Genomic DNA, 25,038 nt, shown 5'->3' on the forward strand with positions numbered 1-25,038 from the left:
TTCTATTACACCAAGGAAGTACATTCTGGGAATGAAACATGACATGTACAAATGCACAGACATGTTGGGTTTGGAGTACAAGGTCATAGCCCACTATGGCTCAGCTGCCAACACCAAATTGTTCCGATCTAGAGAATGATACTAATGAGTATGCCATTAAAAAGGAAATGAAAAAAAAAAAGCCACACAGAGACTCGAACCAAAGGACCCCCTCAGGTCCCCCAATGACAGTCAGAGTGAAGTATGACCCACTAATGCAGCCTTAATTCATTTTATTTTGCAGAGACAGCAAGCTCACTATGTTGCTGCGAGAGTCCCTAGGGAACATGAACTGCCGCACCACCATGATCGCTCACATCTCAGCAGCCGCTGGGAACTACGCGGAAACCCTATCTACCATCCAGATTGCATCCAGAGTCCTGCGGATGAAGAAAAAGAAAACTAAGGTACGGGGATGTAAGAGGAAGGGGATGGGTCCTCCAGAACCCTGCCACAGATGCCTAAGGAAAAGTGGGGGGGGGGCAATGTCAATATTCATAATCCCTGAGTGATAATGAGGGATCCATTATCTATGGCTGCCAATGAAGGATTTAGGATTAACGTTAAGAAGGAAGGAAGAGCTTCTTGATGATATGGGAGGAGATTTTATTCCCTCTGCCACAGGGCTGGAGCATTAAGCACAATGTTATTTGTGGGCATTTTCTCCCTTTTGCATCCATTGAAAACATTTTACACTTGGTTCTTACTTGATATTGAATATAGACTTTGGTGAATGGAAAAGACATGTATGAGTTTTTCTCTTGCCATCCAGTGATCTTGGCAGTGTAGTTCTAAGAGATCTTTTAACTTATTGATTCAGAAGAGAATGAGTCTTGTGTCATCCCAATTCCCTTCTGTGCCCCTGGGCAGTATCTTCACCATGATAGGTTTTCAAAAATGAACTCTGATGGCCTCTGATGTAGTGATGAAAGTCCCCCAAAACCATGGAGCCTGAGCTGGCAAGTGGAATGTGTGCTAAACTTGGAGTCACAATTTGTGTTGTTGTTAAGTTGTTTTTCAGTCAAGTCTGACTCTTCCTGACCCCAGTTAGCATTTTCTTGACAGAGATACTGGAGTGGTTTTGCTATTTCCTTCTCTAGTTCATTTTACAGGTGAGAAAACTGAGGCAAACAGAATTAAATGATTTTCCCAGAATCACACAGCTAGTAAGTGTCTGAGGCTGGATTTGAATTCATGAAGTTAAATGTTCCTGATTCTAAAACTAGTCCTCTACCCACTATGTCATCTAACTGCCTTGTTTTCACAAGATCTGAGTTCAAATCCTGACCCTGCTACTTTCTACCCGTGTAACTTTAGATATGTCTTAATTTCTCGGGATCCCAATTTCCTCCTCTTTAAAATGGAAGTGTTGGGTTGAATTGTCTCTAAGTCCAGATGTAATGACATAGTAAAGGCAGTTAAGTCATTCTCAGTGTTAGAGTCAGGTCTTTTGTGAGACATTGTGCCATCTGGGTAATGTCACTTTGGCATTACCACTCTGACAAAGACTTCTGAGCACAAGTCACCAAGTTCGCCCTCCCAGAGACTTAAAGTATATTCTCATAAGTCTGGGTTCATGTTCTTAAGGCACATACCAATTGTGTAACCCTGGACAAGTCACTTCACCTATAACTATAGGTGATTCTAGTCTCTGACTATAAATTGCAGAATAGCAACTGATTCAAATTTTTTGAAAAAATAGCTTCCTTACCAGCTAAATGTTATCACATTTCCAGATCCCCAAGATAGCCACCCTAAAGTTTTTATATGTGTAGTTTCCTATCACCTTTTGCCCTGATTGTATAGGGCCTTTATTGGAAGTCACTGACTTCCTTAGTCTGTTTGGGAGGCTTCAGGATTACCCCCATGTCTACTACAATTGACTAAAAGGCTCTCTTGATAGCCCTTCCATGCTAACTCACTTTTTTCTCCTTCTTAGTACACCTCAAGCTCCTCTGGCGGGGAAAGCTCTTGTGAAGAAGGGAGAATGCGTCGACCGACCCAGTTGAGACCCTTCCATCCTCGCACGGCTGTTGACCCCGATTTCCCCATCCTTCACTTGTCCAGTGACCCAGATTACTCCTCTAGCAGTGAGCAGTCCTGTGACACTGTAATCTATGTGGGTCCCAACGGCACAGCCCTCTCGGATAAGGAGCTCACTGACAATGAGGGACCCCCAGACTTCGTCCCTATAGTCCCTGCCCTGCAGAAGACCAAGAACAACAGCAGACTGGAGGATGGTGGGGATAGTGCCTCCAGCAAGTCAGAGAGGGACTGCCTCAAGTGCAACACCTTTGCAGAGCTCCAAGAGAGGTTGGATTGCATAGATGGCAGCGAGGAGACCAACAAGTTTCCTTTTGAGGAGTTGCCCATCCAGTTTGGGACTGACCAGATGAACAAATGCCTCACCCTATCCAGCCAAGTGGCTGAGCTGAGCCAGCTCTCAGAGTCTGATAAGGAAGAGAATGGTTCTGATGATCAGCTGTTGGATAAGGAAGGGCAGGAGAGTTCTGGTGCCGCCAACCTGCTGAGGAATCACTCCCCGGTCCCTTCTGGAGCCTTCACCCACACTCCCACACCTTCCTCACCCAGAAGCATCCCTGGCAGCTCCAGTAGCCAGACCACCTCTTCCCAGCTTTCCCACAGCCCCAGCCTTCAGAGCAGCCGTGAAAGCCTCAACTCCTGTGGCTTTGTGGAGGGTAAACCACGGCCAATGGGTTCCCCCCGCCTCGGCATCGCCAGCCTTTCCAAGACTTCTGAATACAAGCCACCAAATTCACCTTCTCAGAGGTGCAAAGTCTACACCCAGAAAGGGGTGCTCCCTTCTCCAGCTCCACCACCACCACTGCCATCCTTGTCCAAAGACTCTGGGATGGTGTCTAGTGAATCCTTACTGCAGCCTGAGATTCGAACACCTCCAGTAGGAATGAGCCCTCAGGTCCTGAAGAAATCTGTCTCCTCTGGGAGTGGGGGATTTTCAGAAACCATCATTGATGAAGAGCAATCAGCTACTTCTCCAGGGTCAAAGAAAGGAGTTCTGAGCACAACCATGGTCACTGTCCAGCAACCTCTGGAGTTGAATGGTGAGGATGAGCTGGTGTTCACTTTGGTAGAGGAACTGACCATCAGTGGGGTACTTGAAAACGGGCGTCCTACCAGCATCATCAGCTTCAACAGTGATTGTTCTGTGCAAGCCTTGGCTTCGGGCTCCCGTCCAGTCAGTATCATCAGCAGCATCAGCGAAGACCTAGAGTGTTACTCTAACACAGCTCCAGTCTCAGAAGTCAGCATCACCCAGTTCTTGCCCCTCCCCAAGTTAAACCTGGATGAGAAGGTCCGGGATGCAGGAAGCAGACGGTCCTCCATCAGCTCTTGGCTGAGTGAGATGAGCACAGGGAGTGATGGTGAGCAGTCATGCCATAGCTTCATAGCCCAGACATGCTACGGGCATGGGGAAGCGCTGGCAGACCCTCCACTCCCCGACTTTGCAAACACGATCCAGAACAATAGAATGATGTGTGGAGATAAGTCCAAGGCAGGCCCAGAAAATTTGCTCATCCTATCTGAAATGGGAGAAGAAGCTTTCAACAAGGGGTCTCCTATCAAAGGCTGTAAAATATCAGCTCTTGGCAAAGCCATGGTGACAATTTCCAATGCAGCGAACTTAGGTGGCTGTGAAGGCTACATACCCATGAAGACCAATATTACTGTTTATCCCTGTATCTCCGTGAGTCCCCTTAACATCCAAGAGACAGACGAGGCCATAACCACAGTCAACTCACCTTCCAAAGCAGCCCAGTCTCAGGAGAGCAAAGAAGCCAACACAAAGAAAGAGATCAAATTTGAGGATCCTTGGCTTAAAAGGGAAGAAGAAGTGAAAAAAGAGAATAGTTACCCCAGTAACACAACTAGTTATGAAACTGAGATGGGGTCCACAAAGCCCGATTCTAGACACGAACAAGAACCAGGCAAGAAGCCCAGCTCCGTAGACAGATTCAGCAGCAGCAGCAGCGGTGGAGAGACGTCTAACTCCCCGGTGTCTGACAATTTCAAGAGGATTGTGGATGGCTGTGAGATGACCCTGTCCAGTTTGGCCAGCCAAGTCCCGGTGCATGCCAACAAGAGCCTGAAGGCCAGCAGTCTCCCGAGAGCCTTTCAGAAAGGTAGCCGACTAGAGGACCTGGACAATGTCTTCTACCACTGCGCTGCCGAGAGCAATGGTATCTGCTCACTTTCCGGATCTCAGTCTTCCAAGACCACCCTGGAGAGGAGGATGGCTTCTCCCAAGCACTGCGTTCTGGCTCGGCCCAAAGGGACACCCCCTCTCCCTCCCATTCGAAAGTCAAGCCTGGACCAGAAGAATCGCGCTAGCCCCCAGCATAGTGCCCCCACTAGCAGCACTAGCAGCCCCTTAAATCAGCCAGCTCCTTTTCTTCCGGCCTTCCCAGATGAGCCCGGCAGCAAGACGAAAGATACCAGCAGCAGCAAGTTATTCAGCGCCAAGCTTGAGCAGCTCACCAGTAGGACCAACTCTCTCGGTAGGGCCACAGTAAGTCACTACGAATGCCTGTCCCTGGAGAGGGCCGAGAGCCTGTCCTCCGTAAGTTCCAGGATGCACTCTGGCAAGGATAGCACCATGCCAAGGACCGGGAGGACCCTCAATCGTTCAGCCATGTCCTCTCCTACCAATTCTTGTAACTCACAGTCTGCCGGGGCCTCGCCCAAGGCTGGCCAGTCGAAGATCTCAGCTGTTAGCAAGCTCCTCCTGGCCAGCCCCAAAGCTCGGAGCCTCTCCACCTCCACCACCAAAACGCTCAGCTTCTCCACCAAGTCTCTGCCACAGTCAGTCGGGCAGAGTTCCAGCCTCCCCCCCAGTGGAAAGCACATGTCTTGGTCCACCCAGTCCCTCAGCCGGAGCCGGGGGTCGGGACTCACTTCCAAACTCCCGCTTCGTGCAGTCAATGGCCGCATCTCCGAACTGCTTCAGGGGAACACGGGCACCCGAGGTCTGCAGCTGCGTGGGAGCCCCGAGGCGGAGGAACGGGGTGGCCTTTCGGGAGAGGAGAAACCGGCCGTTCACATGCTGCCCTCGCCGTACAGCAAAATCACCCCTCCCCGCAAGCCCCATCGGTGCAGCAGTGGTCATGGCAGTGACAACAGCAGCGTGCTGAGTGGGGAGCTCCCTCCGGCCATGGGGAAAACGGCCCTGTTCTACCACAGCGGGGGCAGCAGCGGCTACGAGAGCATGATGCGGGACAGCGAGGCCACAGGCAGCGCGTCGTCCGCGCAAGACTCCATGAGTGAGAACAGCGGCTCAGTCAGTGGAAGGTGCCGAAGTCTCAAAACTCCAAAGAAACGCTCCAATTCAGGTAGGCAGGAAGCTTTGTGCATAAGGACTGGGGGATGCTTGTGCCCCACCCCTAACCCCGCCCTCTGGGCTGCCCCATGGCCAAGGTTGGTGATCTGTGGGCTTCTGGGTAGAAAATCTCTAGAGAAAAAATGTTTAGCTAAAAGAAACAGAATTTTTTTTTTCTGGTCATTTTTATGGCCAGCTTTTTGTGTGTGTGTGATCTTTATTTCCTTTTAAAGAATTTCTAAACAGGAAAAGGAAAAAAAAATCAGTCAAGCAGCTTTTCAATCAGAAAGGAAAGAAGATTGTGGCGAGGGGGGGGTCTCAGTTTGAGCTGTCAGTATGGTGATGCGATTAGAAGTGATGAATGCCTCTTGGGAGGGGCATCTTGCTCTATGGAGTTGAAACTAGGAGATACATATGCAGAAATTACATTCATATATCCTAGTTTAGCCATTCTCCAATTAATATCTGCTCCCCTAAGTTCCAATTCTTTGTCACAAACAAGAATTCTGTTCTGAATATTTCTATGCAGAAAACTCCTTTGCATCTGTCTTTGATCTTTTTGAAATATGTGCCCAGTACTTAATATTACTAGGCTAAAAGTATATATCTTGTAGTGATTTTGGGAGTTTAGATTCAAAGCAGACTGCAACTCCACCAACAATGTAATAGTGTATCTGACTTCCCACAGGCGATCCATAAATTATCATTTCCCATTTTTGTCATCTTTATACATCTAATGGCTATGAGGTAGAATCCCAGAATTGTTTTTATTTGCATTTTCTTGTAGAATAGAGCATTTCCTTTATTTTTTTTTAATTAAAGCTTTTTATTTTCAAAATATATACATGGATAATTTTAGACATTCACTCTTCCAAAACCCTGTGTTCTAATTTTTTCCCTCTCTTTTTCCCAGCCACTTCCCCAGTTGGCAAGTGATTCAATATACATTCACATATGCAATTTCAAATAGAGCATTTCCTATGGCCATTGGACATCCTGGATTTCTTTCCCTGAGAACTGCCTGTTCATATTCTTCCCCTGAATGGTTCTTGGTTTTTTTTTTTTTTTTTTTTTTTTGTTTTAACATTCAAATCAGATTGAAATCTGATGATCTTTACAAAAAAAAATTTTACTGCAAAAAAAAATTTAAGCTAACTATTGCCCTCCTAATTCTAACTAACTGCATTGATCTTGTTTGTGCAAAATGTTTTCAATTTTATGTAATCAAAAGTCTTCATTTTATCTCCTGTGATGTTTTCTGGCCCTTGTTCAGTCAAGAACTCTTCCTCTGCCCATATTTGGAAAAGGTACCTCCTTCCCTGCTCTTCCAATTTGTTTGTGACAAGACTTTTACATACATATAGGTTTTGTATCTATTTAGGGCTTATTATGATATGAAGGCTCTTGTTCTAAGCTTAAACTAAAGTTGTTTAAGTACATTGCATTCAGAGTTCTTTGATGGTGTTCTTTCCATTTACATTCTTATAGCAATTGTCCATATTGTTTTCTTCATTCTGTTTATTTCACTTCATATATCTTAATTATGCTTCTGTGTTCTTAATAGTCAGTGTTTTCTGGTACATTCCATTCCTGTATTATAATTTATTTAGCCATTACTCAGTTCTATGGGCATCTACTTTGTTTCCATTTCCTTGCCACAAAAAAGGCCTATTATAAATATTTTGATGTTAGAAAAGCATAAATTAGGTTGTCCATGTATGTGGACCCATTTACGTGGATAATTTGAAGAAGTCAGATCCAGTCCTAGAGGTAGGATATTGTTTTACTATTCAGTGTCAGAAGCATTAGACCTTTTCTGATCATCTGCCATAGATCTAGCCCTCTATATAATGAATATGGCAGTAGAGATGTACTCATTTCAGGTTAGGTGACCTTGCCTGACATATTTATGGTTATTATTAACAGAAATGCTAGCTGTCATATGTGATCAGCATAAATCAGCAATGGCTTCTTTAAGAGATGCCATAAACCTCTTGAATAAAATATTGTAGTTTTATAGTTAGATTTCACATTAACTTGTTGAGGGAGTAGAGGACAGAAACAATAAAAAAAATACATAGGTACTATCCTTATTTGGGGTTATTTTTGTGAAAAGTTTGGTGTGATATTACTTTACGAGGAATCGTATAGAGCAGGAATTGAATGCCACCAATGGAAAGAGAATACAACTTTTGGTTAATAGTGAATTATTTTGTTCAGACAACAGAAAAAGGAACAAAATATTTATAAAACTAATCATAGTATCAAGTGGCCAAATCATTGAAATTCTCCAGATTATCTGGATAGAAATAACGAGCTAGATAAATGAGAAGTCAACCAAAGTATATGCAGGTCCTTCATCTCGTGACATGAGTTATAGGTGCAATACATTTATTATGATGCAACAAAAATGGCATTATCAACCTAATTAAATGTTATACTGCTATTTCTGGAACTGAAATATATGTGCTTGTTTCTGTTCTCAGAATTCTATTTTTTTAAACTGAATATGTTAATTAAGCAGCACAGAATGTTGGCCTTGGAAAGGACCTCAGAGACCACCTAGTTCAACCCAAACTTGCATAAGAATGTTTTCTACAATATACATGATTATTGAGCCTTTGTTATGGGTCTTAACATAGACCAGATGTTCTGGTTTATAACATACTCTCTACCAGCTAACATAATCATCTAGTCTTTGCTTGAGGGAGAATTCACTGTTTCCCAAGGCAGCTCATTCCTTCTTTAGATAGTTCTAATTATTACTAGATTTTCTTCCCTGTTACATCAAGTTAAAATCGATCTCTGCACTTTCTACCCACTATTTATAATTCTACCCTCTGAGTTCAAGCAGAGTGAGTATAATCCCTCAATCATGTTATACTCTTTCCAATACTTTGAAACAGCCATCATGTTTCCCCTTTCCCCATAAATTTTCACTCCTTTAGGTGGAATATCTTGGAGTAATTCCACTAGGCCTCATATGGCATGATATTAAAGTCCTTTCCCATCTTCCCACCTTTCTCTGTGAATCTTCAGCTTATTGTACATGGCATCCAAAATTGAATAGAATACTCCAAATGTCTGATAAGACAGAATACATAGGGACTATCACCTCCCTCATTCAAGAAAGGGTGTCCTTCTTTGAGCAACCCAAGAATATATATTCTAGCTCTGTTATATTTTTAACTCATATGGGGCTTAAGGTTCACTAAAATGCTCATATATTTTTCATATGAATTGATGTCTTGCCATATATGAGTGTCCTTTTGTATTTGTGAGGTTGAGTTTTTGAACCCAAGAGCAGAACTTTATATTTGTTATTTTATTTGTTATGTTATATTATGTTATTTGTTATGTTTATTATGTTTCATCTCATTAGATGATAGGATCATTGATGATTCTAGCATGTTAAAGATTTTTGGGGATCTTTTGGGATCTTGATTCTGCATCCAATGAATTAGGTTTTTTTCAGAGTCATATCATCTCCAAATTGAGAAGCATGCCATCTTTCACTTCTTTAACTATTGATAAAATATTGAATGATATGAAGATATTAATGTATCAGCACCAAAAGGATATAGGCTTTCCATTAACACTTTTTTTAAAAAAGTCGAATACTATGTATTCAGCATTATGCTACTGTGAGAGCTGAAAGAAAAGTATAAGATATGATCCCTGTCCTGAAAATTTGTTGAGTTGTTTTCAGGCATGTCTATTACTTCATGACCTCATTTGAGATTTTCTGGTAAAGATACTTAAATGATTCGCCATTTCATTCTCTAGCTCATTTTAAGCTGAAGAAACTGAGGCAAACAAGATTAAGTGATTAAGATCACACAACTAGCTAAGTTTCCATGGCCATATTTGAATTCATTTCTTCCTGACTCCAGGCCCAACACTCTATCCACTTTACCATCTAACTTTCTCCTTCTCTAGAGAAAATGCCATGAAGAAAGTAGGACATTTGAACTGGACTTTGTAGAATCAATAAGATTGGAATCAACAGAGAAGAGGGTCAAAGAGTATGCATAGTTTGGGGACAGTTCCAGATAAACATACATTTTTAACATACAGTTGAGATTAAGGAGCTAGTTGGTGATCATGAAATAGGTAAAAACCAAGGTCATATTTACAGGAGACTTCTGACAATGCTTTTGTTTCCTACCTCTCCTCTCCATCCCAGCTTCCTCTTCACCAGAATTCATCATTGCTACTAAAAAGTATTGCAGTGTCAGAACCAACCAATAAATCTGCTGGTATTTATTAAGTCCCTGCTGTGTGCCAGATACTGTGCTAGTCACTAGAAATAGAAAGACAAAAAGTAAATAGTCCCTGCCCTCAAAGAGCTTACATTCTATCAGTGAAGAAAGTCTTTTTGTGTACACACACACGTACATACAAGTTTATTACATTTATATACATAATAAACACTAAAATAATTCAAGAGAAACATTTAAATGTGAAAAAAACAGGAATATAAGAGAGGCATGGCATTCAAGGAGAAAAAGGAATTAGTCTTTGTAGATCAGAGAGGGAAAAATAGTTTTCCAACCTTCAAATAGGATTAGGGAGTTTGGGATCCAAAGTTCACAAAATAAAATAGATTTGAGCACATGTTAATATTTGTAACCAAAGTAAAGACACTAGGAGCTAGAGGGATGGTCAGGATGATCACTTATGTAGAAGTGGCACTTCAGCTGATTAAGAAAAATAGTGCTTTCAGACTCATGAGGAAAAAATGAAAGAAGATGTGAAATTACTGAGTCCAAAGATGAAAGGCTAAAGAATGATCTAATTGTTTTTAAGGATTTGAGGTATCCTTATAAATAAATAAATACAAAACATTCACTGATTCATTCTCTCTTTTTAAAAAATCTGCTGGCTTTATTCCCAGAAAGTACACAGACTTAAACATGTAGGCTCTGCTTTCGCTGTATCTGCTCATCTTAGGCAAGTTACTTTAGAATAGGTAAGATGGCCCCACAAGGAAAAATGAGAAAAATAATAGCTGCAATTATATCAAGAGAGATTGAGCTTAAATATAAAGAGAATCATCCTGATCCTAGAAGCAAAACGTGGGCAATTCTCCAAAAAGCAAGACTTTTGATTCTCCTTCTTAGGGTCATCATTAGAATGTAGCTCTTGAATTCATAAGACCTGCATTTGAATCTTGTTTCTGATACTTCCTTGTCATGGGATTCTGTCCAAGTCATTTAACTTTTCTGTGTCTATTTCTTCATCTATAAAAATGGAAGTGGTAATAACTATGGTGCCTACCTCACAAAATTGTTCTGAGGCCAAAGGAACATACAACTGAAAGGGATCTGGAGGTCAGTCAACAAGACCACCATTATGGTCCCATCCCCTCTCCCACTCCTCCACTTCTATTTTTCATTTGAAGAAATTAATGCTCCCTGGGTCTATTCATCCAAAAAATGATTGTCAGGGTTTAAACACTGGGCTTCCTGATTTCAAGTCCAGATACTTCTATGTAGAGGGGAGTTTGAAGGATCATAGAGGCCCTCTCATTTTACAAATGAGGAAAGAGATTTGCCCATGATCACATAAGTTGTAAATATCAGAAGGAACATTTGAACTAATATCTTCCATTTCTAGAACTAATGTTCTTTCCACTGTACCACATAGGCTCCTTAGGATGTATACAAAGTAATTTATAAATCCTGCGGTACTTTGTAGATGACCACTATTATAATTATTTAAGAATAGTACAAATGCGCATCCTTACCTGATATAATAAGTGGATGAGTCAGTGAACAAAATGAACAATTCAGCTTTGTATTAAGCATCTACTAGGTAAATGTTCTGTGCTGGCCATGGGGAGATTAAAACATTTTTTGAAAAGATGCGAGCCCTGAATTCCAAGGGTTTCCTCTCATCTAATCTATTTGGAATAGCACAGGTGAAGTTGGCTGAGAAACAAGGACAAGTCTCTTTTTGGTCTCTCCTACATATTTGTAATTCTGTGACTCCTGAGGAGCCTTTTTTTTTTAAGAAAAAAAAAAGCTTTTTATTTTCATAGGTAGTTTTCAACATTCACCCTTATAAAATCTTGTATTCCGATTTTTCTTCCTCCCTTCCCCCACTCCCTTCTCTTAGCAAATAATCCAGTATATATTAAACAAGTGTAATTCTTCTATACATATTTCCACAATTACCTGATGAGATTTATAAAGAATGATTATATAAAGAAATTATAATTATGGGTCAATTTTGCTCATAGCATTTATAAGGATAGAAGTAGGAATTGAACCTTTGATTGCATTCATACAAGGATTTCCCAAGTATGGAAATTCCTACCAGTTCAGGTCAGCATCTTCAAGAGCTGATCAAATCACTGAGAGATTAAGTAATTTACCAGATCACACAAACAGCATGTTAGTTAATCAACAAGCATTTATTAAGCACCTATTATGTGTTAGGCATGGCATCGTGCTAAGCATTGGAGAAAGGCAAAGGACTTGAAACTAGGTCTCCTTGGCTTTTCAAGGCCAACTCTCTATTCACTTCTATAGGCCAACTGTATATAGTATAGAATAGTATAGAAGTGAATAGTATAGAAGTGAATACACTTCTATACTATACTGCTTCATGTTAATGGAATTAAAGCTAAAACAACGGGATTCTTTCACTATCCTCTGACGTTTCAACATTCTTTAGAGACATCCATAAGGACTCCTTTTTACCTTGGAAATATCAGGGAAGCCGAGTCCAAAAGTACTCTATGGACTGTTAGAAAATCCCTTAAAAGGAGATATATAAAATACATGACAGATCACCATCATGAGCAGTAATAGGATAGAGAAATTTAACATTCTCCATTATCATTTGCTGTTTGTAAATATACATAGGGATGTCAACAATTTTCATACAGCATACAAAGCAATTTTCTTTTTGATTGTTAATTGTATTATTGTTAAAGTTGTCATTCCTGAGCACTCTTTCCTTTTAGACAGTAGGTACTGCCTGTGCCTTCTAGTCTGACTAGGATAATATCCCCATTTCTAGCCAGCAGAGACTAAGTACTGAAGTCTTCTGCAAATGCATCTCAGCCCAGTAGGGTATACCATGCAAGTAATATCCAGTCTGGCCACCCACAAAAGACAAACAGCAATAAAAGTTAACCACTGTGTTTCCTCATCTTTGTTTCCCTGGGAAACCCTAGGATGCAGAGTCCATTAACAAATCACTGCATAGTTGTGAATGATCTGTATTCTCTTGAAACCATTCACTGAGAAGCATATGGAAAAATCTGGTTCAGGTGCAAAATTCCTGACAACTGTGTTTTATTTTTCATGTCTAGACTGTCTCAAAAAATCTTCTTTCTTTTTGCCTTATCTTCAGAAACTTCTACCTTTGTGTTTTTTTCTTCTCTTTCACTGCATTCCTCACATCATCCCTATTTTCTAGACCCATCATCTTAGCCAACTTTAAACTTCATGTCCTCTAATTCCTTAGCTAATTATTTTAAGGAAAGAAGGAAACAGACCCTTATTATGTCCCTTGCACATAGCTAAGCACTTTATGAATATTATTTCATTTGGTCCTTGTAACAGTCATAAAAGTAAATATTTGCCCAAGTTCACTTAATTAGTGTCTGAAGTAGGATTTAAGAATTTTTTAAATTTATTTTAAATATTCATTTAAAAAATTGAGGTTAAAACTTTTCTCCCTTTCTCCAGTCCCTAATCCTATCTACTGAGAATTGAAGTAATATGTTATCAATTTTACATGTGAAGTCACAAAGACAAAGTCACAAAAGACACATATTACCATTGTTGAAAAAAAAGGCAAGAAAAATAAAATAAATGAAAAAAGTATGCTTCAGTCTGCCCTTAGGGTGATTCATTATTTCTATCTCTGGAGGTGGATAGCATTTTTCATCATTTTGGAATGGTCTTGTATCATATTGATTAAGTAGTTATGACATTGACAGTTCATCATTGTACTATATTGTTGTTACTATGTACAATATATTCCTAGTTCTGCTCATTTCACTTTCCATCAGTTCATGTAAGTCTTTCCAGGTATTTTGAAACCATCCTGCTTGCCATTCCTTATACATAGTAGTATTCCATCATAATCATATATAACTTGTTTAGCCATTTCCCTAATTGAAGGGCATCCTCCAAAGTATAGTATTCCTGATTAGGCCCAGTGCTTTGTGTTCTATGGTGCTACCAATATAAAATATGATACCTTTCCAGGAGTGTTTACATTTTAATAGAGAATTCTTGAAGACCGTAGAGTCTCTAAGAGCCAAAGTGATTGTCTCTAGAAGCCTGAATTTCAGATACCATCACAAAAGGGAATTATTTTGAAAGGAAAGAAGGGATTTCCAATGTTCTTCCAATAGCTATGGACATGGCTGTCTTCTCTGTTTATTCAAAAGGCTAGCTATATTTTCAGGAATGCATTACAAAAAAAAGTATATTAGAGAGTTGAGAGACAAGAGACTCTGTATAAAATGAAAATAAATTGAAGACCAGTTTCATCAGAAAAATAGAGACCATAGTTTTTCAGGTCAAACTATCAACTATTAATAACAGAATTAAACCCTATGTAAAGAAGTTGGAATCCATGGGTTAGCTCACAGGAAAGAAAGCCACATGCTAGCATGGATTTTCAGGGGTTATCATTCCAGAAGAAAGAGAGAAAGAGAGACAGAGAATGGGATGGGGAGCAATGGAAGTACAAAGGCCTTCTTGGGGTCACAAAGAAACTGACCACATAGTTTGAGGAGCTGGAGCAAAGTCCTTGCTGTGTAGACAAATCACTTGAGCTTTCTAAGCCTGATTTTTTTCATCTACAAAATGACCAGATTGGACAAGATTGGCCTTAAATTAAGCCTCTTTAAGTCTGGATCTGTCTTGTTACAAAATGCGCTGCCTTCATCTCAGGATTGAGCTAATCCTGGGGCAGGTGGAAAGAGAAAGAATCAATCGTGTGGGACTGAAGGATCATTTCCATGGCTCACTTCCTTTTCTTTTACCCACTTAAAAAAAGTCATTCAATATTTAAATATATGTGTATGTACATGTATGAATATGTATAAACAATATGTCACATGTGTTGTACATATTATGTGAATATATTATAGAGGTATATGCATAGACATATACTGCACATATCATCTGTATGTAAACATGTATATTATAACATTACATAATTTTACATTATGTAATACATATAATGTAACACATATACATACATATGTGTATATAAACAACTAAATGGTACTGTCCTGCAGACACTATTTTATAATTGTTTGGAGGTGAATTTTAGAGAGCTCAAGCAATTTCTTGCCTATTCTGCCATCTTGGCTTCTGGAGTTTCCTCTACCAGTGAAATCAGTCAGTCTACCAAAGTGGTTTACCATTTTAACTAAGGTGTTCCATCTTTACATCCACATCTGACTTAAAATTCAATCTCAGATACCTAATAGTTGTTGTTGGGCAAGTCACTTAAACTTCATTTGCCCCAATTTCCTTATTTATAAAATAAGTTGGAGAAGGAAATGGCAAACCATTCCATATCTTTGCCAAGAAAACCCTAAAGGGGATCATGAAAAGATGGGCACTACTGAAATGACTGAATAACAAAATAAATGTATACAAAAATACATGTGCATACACACAGCAAGATGGCTCAAAGGATAGAGAGTCAGGTAGAGTTGCTTTCTAATTGTGTGACCCTGGGCAAGTCACTTACCCTGTGTTTTCTCGGTTTCTTCATCTGTAAAATAAGCATACTAATAGAACCTAGACACTAGAGTTGTTAGGTGAGGTTCAAATGAAATAATATGTATAAAGCACTTAGTATAGTACCTGATGCAGCATGAGAACTGTATAAATATATATCATATGTATATGTATACATGTATATGTAATGCACATATACACACATACATGTGGATTTGGCTCCCACTAAATGTACATGCATGCATACATACACACATATGTATTTACCTCCAGCTCTTCTAAATGTACACCCAGTTTCTTTCTATAATCCTATATGTGTGTATGTGTGTATATAAACATACACAAATATACCAGAAAGGTAGCATGATATAGTGATTAAAGAACTGACCTTGGAGTAAAAAAGACCTGGATTCTGGTCCTGCCTTTGGTACCTTCTGGCATTTAACCTGTGTATTCTTGCTTCAGGCAATTCTCTAGTAGAATACTGGCAGTTCTACATCAACAGAGAGAGTTTTCTCACAGGGAATTCCCTCTGCCTTAAGCTGAAAATTATTTTACTCTATATTTTTGTTGGTTCTGACATTCTAGAATTCAGTTTGAGACTATTTTATAGTTGTTTGAAGGTGAATTTGAGAGAGCTCAGGCAATTTCCTGCTTATATTTGACCATCTTGGCTTCCAGAAGCCCAGAGTTTCCTCTGCCAATGGAATCAATCAGTCCACCATTTTAACTAAGGTGTTCCAACTTCATATCCGATATACCAGGCCTACACCAGCTTATTTTGTACATTGGAATTTTAACAAGCACTTATTAAGCTCCTATCATTTGCTAGGTACTGAGCTAGATCTTGGAGACATAAATAAAAAAATATATCTTCCCTAACTTGAAGAAGCTTACACTCTACTGGGGGAGCACATACCTGGATTTAATAAGAAGGACAATCTGTTACCAGTAGAAAAGAGGCTCCAGCAGGCACAAAGAAAAGAAAGGGAAAATTGGGAAGTCCCCGGGGAGGGGTTAGAAGTCCTGGATTCTGTCTGGTCTGGGCTCAGCCACTAATTAGCTGTGTCATTTTGGTCAAGCGACTTTATCTTTCTCATTTTGTCTGTAAAAAAATGAAGAGCTTGGTTTAGATGAATTCTTATATTTCCTCCGAGCCCTAGCATTATAAAATTCTATGATTCTGTAACCTTGAGCAAGTTAAGAGATTAGGTGGTGATCTCTTGCAGAGTATTATAGATTTAGAACTGGGAAAAGGCTTCAGAAATCATTTCATCTACCTACTCCTTCCACCATCCCCTGTGTTTTACAGAGGAGGAAACTGAGGCTTGAAAAAGTGAAATGACTTGTCTTTGGAGAATAAATGACAACTGGGAATATCACATCTCCTGATTCCAAACCTTCTGCTCTGTATTTAAGACTTTCTATGAGCCTGTGACTTTTTTAGTCTTTCTGTTTAGTGTTTGGAATAAGGATTGAAACCATGGTGAAAGAAAGAATTGACCTAAAGGATTTTTTGAGAGACAAGACATGAGAGTGAAAGAGAATACATTTTTCACTGATGTCCCAAAGTTCAAAATTATGGGTGTATCCTGGACATCTGAAAGGAAAGCTTTCTATAAAAATGGCACCTGGATTTCCACTTGGGAACAACTCAGCTCAGAGCGACCCTCCATAGACCAGAGCTGATCTCAGCTGGAGTCATTGACGCTTTAGCTAAGATGCATTATGGTGTGTCAGTGACCCCTTTTAATACATGACAGGGAGAGAGAAAATAGCTCAGTCCCTGAGTGTGTGGGTGTGGCTATGGGGGTATATATGTGGGGGGATGGGGATTTTGTGATGAGGTTCATTAAATAACAGCATTCATTTTCCCAGGCCAAAGCAGAGTCATTTTATGTAGCATGTTTAGTGTTGAAAGGTGCCAGAGAAAGCATTTGAAAAATACATTTGACTTCCTCATAGGCAGACTGAACCTGGGTTAATACTGTGGGAAGAGAACTGGTAGCTGATAGTAACATAGAGGACACAATATTCAATATATATGATTTAGTCAGATACCAATAGACCAAATGTTAATTTAATCTAATACATATTTTCAAAATACTGTACCCTCATTTAGCTACTTTTAGAGTATTGTCTTCACCTATTAAAATGTAAGCTTTCTGGAGACTGAGGCTGTCTTTTTGCATGTACTTCTATTCCCAACATGCAGCATCACGTCTGACATGCTGCAAGAACTTAATAAATGCTGGATGACTTGTTGCCTTTGATAAACATGTTTAAATGCTTACCACATGCCAAGAACTGAGCTGGATACTGGAGAATGAAAGACAAAAACAAATCTGCTCTCAGCAAACTTACTTCCTATTGGCAGAGGGAGAATGAGTATAACATGTGTACAAGTATTACAACATATATAAAAAATAAAACACACTTATTACAGAATGGAGAAAGCACTGATAACTAGAGGACCAGATGAATTTTGATGGAAGCTAGAGATACCATGGTGGGGAAAGCGAGGAAGAAGTGCAGTCCAAATAGGAGAGACCACTCTTGTAAAGGTATGATGTTGAAAGATGTAAATAACAAACAAGAACATGTTTAAGATAGGATAGGTGGCCAGAATGGTGAAAGAACTTGAAATCATGCTTTGTAGAGTCAGTCAAAGGAATCAGGAATATTTAATTTAGGGAAGAGTTAGGCAAAGATATGATAGCAGTGTTGAGTTATTTGAAGGATTGTGTGTTTGTGTGTAAGAGACAGATAGACACAGAGAGACAGAAAGAGCGAGAGAGAGATTTTTCTTCTTTTTTTTTTTCACTTTCTTCTCAGGCAGAATGGTAAATAACCACAACAGGAACAACAATTATTACATAGCAATTTGAGGCTTCCTAAGTGCTTTCCAAATATTGCCACATTTTATTCTCAAAATGACTTTGGGGTCTAGGTGCTATTTTTTGGGAGGGGGGTACAACAAGGCAATTGGGGTTGTGAGTTGTTCCTAAGTGTCAAGTTTCTGAGACTGAATTTGAATCCACATCAACTAGCTGTCTTCTAAGTGCTGTTATCATGCTCATTTTACAGATGCTGAAAAAGCTAAACCAGATGCACATTGAGTGATGTATAGAACTATTAACTATCTGTATCCATTGCACCACCCAGCTACATAAAAGTAGTTGTTCATTAGTTCTGAAATAAACACAAATAAATTTTCATCTCTTCAATTCACTGCAATATTGCTTCAGCCCCTTTATACTTGATGAAATCCTTCTGATCTTTGTATTTTTTTCCTACTGACTATCAGAACTAGCCACTTGTTTGTGGTACAAGAGCTATAGATTGGATGCTATTAAAGAATGTTCTTATTTTTAATAATTATAACTTTTTATTGACAGAACCCATGTCTGAGTAATTTTTTACATTATCCCTTGCACTCACTTCTGTTCCAACGTTTCCCCTCCCTCCTTCCACCCCCTCCCCCAGATGGCAAGCAGTTCTATACATGTTAAATATGTCACAGTATATCCTAGATACAATATATGTATGCAGAACCAAATAGTTCTCTTGTTGCACAGGAATAATTGGATTCAGAAGGTAAAAATAGTCTGGGAAGAAAAACAAAAATGCAAACAGTTTACATTCATTTCCCAGTGTTCTTTCTTTTGGTGTAGCTGCCTCTGTCCAGCGTTGATCAAATGAAACTGAGTTAGATCTTCTCCTTGTCAAAAAAATCCACTTCCATCAGAATACATCCTCATACAGTATCGTTGTTGAGGTATATAATGATCTACTGGTTCTGCTCATTTCACTTAGCATCAGTTCATGTAAGTCTCTCCAAGCCTCTCTGTATTCATCCTGCTGGTCATTTCTTTTAGAACAATAAAATTCCATAACATTCATATACCACAATTTACCCAATCATTCTTCAATTGATGGGCATCCATTCATTTGTCATTTTCTAGCCACTACAAAAAGGGCTGTCACAAACATTTTGGCACATACAGGTCCCTTTCTCTTCTTTAGTATCTTTTTGGGGTATAAGCCCAGTAGTAGCACTGCTGGATGAAAGGGTATGCACAGTTTGATAACTTTTGGGGCATAATTCCAGATTGTTCTCCAGAATGGTTGGATTCGTTCACAACTTCCCCTCCAACCATGCATCAGTGTCCCAGTTTTCCCACATCCCCTCCAACATTTATCCTTATTTTTTTCCTGTCATCTTAGCCAATCTGACAGGTGTGTAGTGGTATCTCAGAGTTATCTTAATTTGCATTTCTCTGATCAATAGTGTTTTGGAACACTCTTTCATATGAGTGGAAATAGTTCCAATTTCATCATCAGAAAATTTTCAGATGATGAAACTGAAAATATCCTTTGACCATTTATCAATTGGAGAATGGCTTGATTTCTTCTAAATTAGAGGTCAATTCTCTATATATTTTGGAAATGAGGCCTTTATCAGAACCTTTAACTGAAAATGTCTTCCCAGTTTGTTGCTTCCCTGCTAATCTTGTTTGTATTCGTTTTGTTTATACGAAAGCTTTTTAATTTGATATAATCAAAATTTTCTATTTTGTGATCAATAATGATCTCCAGTTCATCTTTGGTCACAAATTTCTTCTTCCTCCACAAGTCTGAGAGGTAAACTATTCCTCTAATTTATTTATAATCTCATTCTTTATGCTTAAATCATGGACCCATTTTGATCTTATCTTGGTATATGGTGTTAAATGTGGGTCCATGCCTAATTTCTGCCATACTAATTTCCAGTTTTCCCAGCAGTTTTTGTCAAATAATGAATTCTTATCCCAAAAGTTAGGATCTTTGGGTTTGTCAAACACTAGATTGCTACAGTTGACTATTTTGTCTTGTGAACCTAACCTATTCCACTAATCAGCTAATCTATTTCTTAGCCACCTACCAACTGGTTTTGGTGACTGCTGCTTTACAATATAGTTTTAGATCAGGTACAGCTAGGCCACCTTCATTTGATTTTTTTTTCATTAATTCCTTTGAGATTCTTGACCTTTTGTTCTTCCATATGAATTTTGTTATTTTTTCTAGATCATTAAAATATTTTCTTGGGTGTCTGATTGGTATAGCACTAAATAGGTTAATTTAGGGAGTATTGTCATCTTTATTATATTTACTTGGCCTATCCAAGAGCACTTAATAGTTTTACAATTATTAAAATCTGACTTTATTTGTGTGGAAAGCTTTTTGTAATTTTGCTCATATAATTCCTGATTTTCCTTTGGTAGATAGATTCCCAAATATTTTATGCCAACGACAGTTATTTTGAATGGAATTTCTCTTTGTATCTCTTACAGTTGGATTTTGTTGGTGGTGTATAAAAATGCTGAGGATTTATGGGCATTTATTTTGTATTCTGCAACTTTGCTAAAGTTATGAATTATTTCTAATAGCTTTCTAGTAGAATCTCTGGGGTTCTCTAAGTATACCATCATACATATCATCTGTAAAGAGTGATAGTTTGGTTTCCTCATTACCTACTCTAATTCCTTTAATCTCTTTCTCGACTCTTACTGCCAAGGCTAGCATTTGTAATACAATATTGAATAATAATGGTGATAGTGGGCAACCTTGTTTCACTCTTGATCTTACTTGGAAACGTTCCAGTTTTTCCCCATTGCATATGATTCTTACTGACAGTTTTAAATATATGCTCCTGACTATTTTAAGGAAAAGTTCATTTATTCCTGTCTTCTCAAGTGTTTTTATTAGGAATGTATGTTGGATTTTATCAAATGCTTTTTCTGCATCTATTGAGATGATCATATGTTTTTTTGTTAATTTGGTTATTGATATAGTCAATTATGCTAATAGTTTTCCTAATATTGAACGAGCCCTGCATTCCTGGTATAAATCCTACTTGGTCATAGTGTATTATCCTGGGGATGATTTTGTATAATCTTTTTGTTAATATTTTATTTAAGATTTTAGCATCAATATTCATTAGGGAGATTGGTCTACAATTTTCTTTCTCTGTTTTCAACGTATCTAGTTTAGGGATCAGTACCATGTCTATGTCATAAAAGGAACTTGGCAGGACTCCTTCACTCCCTATTTTTTCAAATAGTTTATATAGCATTGGAGTCAATTGTTCTTTAAATGTTTGGTAGAATTCACATGTAAATCCACTTGGTTCTGGGGATTTTTTCTTAGGGAGTTGGTTAATAGCTTGTTCTATTTCTTTTTCTAAAATGGGACTGTATTTACTTCTTCCTCCATTAATCTGGGCAAGCTATATTTTTGAAGGTATTCTTCCATTTCATTTAAGTTGTCGAATTTATTGGCATAAAGTTGGGCAAAGTAACTCCTAATTATTGCTCTAATTCATTAGTGGCAAGTTCTCCCTTTTCATTTTTAAGACTAACAATTTGATTTTCCTCTTTCCTTTTTTAATCAGATTTACTAAGGGTTTGTTATTTTGTTGGTTTTTTTCATAGAACCAACTCTTAGTTTTATTAATTAATTCAATAGTTTTTTTTTTACTTTCAATTTTATTGATCTCTCCTTTTATTTTTAGAATTTCAAGTTTAGTGTTTGACTGGGGGTTTTTAATTTGTTCCTTTTCTAGCATTTTTAGTTGCAAGCCCATTTCACTGACCTTATCTTTCTCTATTTTATGCAAGTAGGCCTCTAGAGATATGAAATTTCCCCTTATTACCACTTTGGCTGCATCCCACACATTTTGGTATAACATCTCATTATTGTCATTTTCTTGGGTGAAATTATTAATTATGCCTGTGATTTGCTGTTTCACCCAATCATTCTTTAGTATGAGATTATTTAGTTTCCAATTACTTTTTGGTCTATTTTCCCTTGGCTTTTTATTGAATGTAATTTTCATTGCATCGTGCTTTGAAAAGGATGCATTTACTATTTCTGCCTCACTGCATTTGAGTTTGAGGTTTTTATGTCCTAATATATGGTCATTTTTTGTATAGGTTCCATGAACTGCTGAGAAGAAAGTGTATTCCTTTCTGTCTCCATTTTTCTCCAGAGATCTATCATATCTAACTTTCCTAGTATTCTATTTACCTCTTTGACTTCTCTCTTATTTATTTTGTGGTTTGATTTATCTAATTCTGAGAATGCAAGGTTGAGATCTCCCACTATTATAGTTTTGCTGTCTATTTCTTTTTGCAGCTCTCTTAATTTCTCTTTTAAGAATTTAGATGCTACACCACTTGGTGCATATATGTTTAATATTGACATTGCTTCATTATCTATGCTATCCTTTAGCAAGATATAGTGCCCTTCCTTATCTCTTTTAATTAGATCAATTTTTGCTTTTGCTTGATCTGAGATCAGGATGGCTACCCCTGCTTTTTTGACTTGACCTGAAACATAATAGGTTCTGCTCCAATCTTTTACCTTTACTTTGTATGTATCTCCCTGCTTCAGGTGTGTTTCCTGTAAACAACATATTGTAGGATTCTGGCTTTTAATCCATTCTGCTAACTGCTTCCTCTTTATGGGGGAGTTTACCCCATTTACATTTATGGTTAAGATTACCAATTCTGTATTACTTTACATCTTGTTAACCCCTGTTTATGCTTTTCTCCCTTCCTTCCCTCTTATCCCCCTCCCCAGTATTAAACTTGTGAGCACCACTTGCTTCTCATAGCCCTTCCTTTTTAGTGTCCTTCCCCCACCTTAGAGTTCCTTCCCCAATCTTACTCCTATTTCCTCACAATTTCTGTATTCCCTTTCACTTAGTTTATTCCTTCCCTTTTCACTTTTCCCTTCCCACTTTCCAATGAGGTGGGAGAAGTTTCACCATAAATCGAATATGTCTAAAATTTTTCTCTTTAAGCCAATTCTGATGGCAGTAAGATACACACTATATTCATCCATCTCCATTCTTTCTCTCAGATATAATAGGTTTCCTTTGCCTCTTCATGAGATGTAGTACCCCCACTTTACCCTTTTCCAGGTACAATAAGAATGTTCTTTATAATGGACTTTTTAAAACCCTTTTTTATCCTCCTCAACCCAGCTTGTTCAGGTAATCTGCAATTAGCAGATTTTTGCCAATACCCTGATGAAGACAGTAACCAGATCCAACTCTTTTCTGCAAGAATTTCTTCTGAAAATATTTACAATCATTTCTATAAATATCTATCCACTTTGTTTAAGTTGTTGGTTTTATTTGGCATATAAATGGGCAAATGGTTTATAATAACATCCTTTATTTTTTTCATTTGTTGTGCTTAGAAACTCTTTTGAGGATGAAAAAAAAACCTACCAGCAATTCATTGCTATTGCCTTTCTCTCCAACACTTGCTGGTCAGTTGCTATTTGTTCTCATCTTGCTGCTTCTCTGTCCTCTGAACTATTTTTGTTTTAATTAGTATGTGAGCCCAGGGGATTAGGCTGGTTTTAAGGGATGCCTTCTCTCATACTGTGGTAGCTTGATAAAACCACCTTTTATACACTGGGGAAATTTGGGGGGATTGGCTATCAAAAAATCAGGGTATCCTCTGGCCTCATCAGCACTGAAGAAACACTGGTGATTCTATTTTTCCTATATGAATTCCCTTTTGTAATTTCTTTCCAGTCTCTAGAGTATTTAATCATTGCAATATCATTCACTTTGTATCTAGGAGAGTCCACTGTTTGCAAAATTTGATTTTATGTTAGTTAACATTTAGATTACTTTCTGATAAGATTCCAGAGACCTTCACTATCCCTTCATGGTTTAGGGGAAGCTATTCTACTTTTACCATTTGGGAGGATTTCTACTTGTTTCCACATGGTTCACTTTACTTTCAAAGGGTAACATTTCCTGATCCTGTCCTTGGATACCCCGGCTGGGAGCAATCTGGGACTTTCTTGTCAAAGATACTAGAGTGGTTTGCCATTTCCTTCTCCATCTCATTTTACAGATAAGGAAACCAAGGCAAACTGGCCTAATGTTTCATCCAGGGTCACACAGCTATTAAGTGGCTGAGGCTGGATTTGAATTCAGATTTTCTTGACTCCAGATCGGGTACTGTATGTACTGCACCATCACCCTAGATCATCCTATTGGGAGTCTTTAAATCTCCCACAAATAAGTACTAGTCCCAATCCAACACTTTTTTAGTGGCTGCTATATTTAAGGGACTTGTATGTAGCGGGCAATGAAGATACAAAGAAACCAACATTTACCCAGAAAAGAGAATACATAATTATTTTGGAGAGGCAAGAATTCCAAAACCAACAACTAGAGAGATCAAGGAAGGTCCCAGAAATGGCAGTCTGTGAGCTGTAAACTTAAGTATTATTAAGGGTATGGGAAGAATCCATTCCAGGAATAAGGGACAATCTGGATAAAGAACACAAAAGTTTCCATCTGTATCTCAGCTCTTCCACTTACTATTTGTGTGATTCTCTAAGTTTTTATTTTCTCATCTGTAAATCCTTATTTTTGTCATTAAGTCCTTATAAAGAAAGTAAACCATTACTACTGAAAATAGCTCATAAACTGTAGTATGCTCCAGTGATATGAACTACTGTTTACTGGTTCTTGGTTTAAAATTTTTATTTGTATATTTTGTTTTTAGATCAATGATATTTTCTAATATAACTCTCCTAATTTCCACTTCTAGTCATCCTTCATAACAAAGAATTTAAAAAGAAAAAAAAAGTTTAGCAAAATCAGGCAACACCTAAACCAAATCCTGTATTTTATGTGATATTCTATACCCATAGGCCTCTACCTCTACACAGAAGGGAGGGAGGTATATTTTCCTATCTCTTTTTTAGAACTAGGTTTAGGCATTCTTTAGTCATAGCATTCAGGAATTTTCAATACATTTTACATATATGCATATATAAAACTAAATGTATATAAAAGTTTAAATTATAATTTCACAACATTCAGTTTCTTTTTTGTTGTTCTTTCTA

General features: G+C 38.3%; 1 protein-coding gene across 2 annotated transcripts in view; it reads left to right on the plus strand.

Moving 5' to 3' along the window:
- KIF26B (kinesin family member 26B) overlaps positions 1–25,038 on the plus strand; it is a 612,624-nt gene that overhangs the window by 571,976 nt on the left and 15,610 nt on the right. For both annotated transcript variants that reach the window (XM_003767766.4, XM_031966991.1), the window contains 2 exons: positions 284–446; positions 1,979–5,408. In XM_003767766.4, coding sequence (XP_003767814.2) covers positions 284–446; positions 1,979–5,408 — 3,593 coding nt within the window. The remainder of the gene's footprint in view (positions 1–283; positions 447–1,978; positions 5,409–25,038) is intronic.

The sequence above is a fragment of the Sarcophilus harrisii genome, chromosome 4, assembly GCF_902635505.1.
Source record: "Sarcophilus harrisii chromosome 4, mSarHar1.11, whole genome shotgun sequence".
Taxonomy (NCBI): Eukaryota; Metazoa; Chordata; class Mammalia; order Dasyuromorphia; family Dasyuridae; genus Sarcophilus; species Sarcophilus harrisii.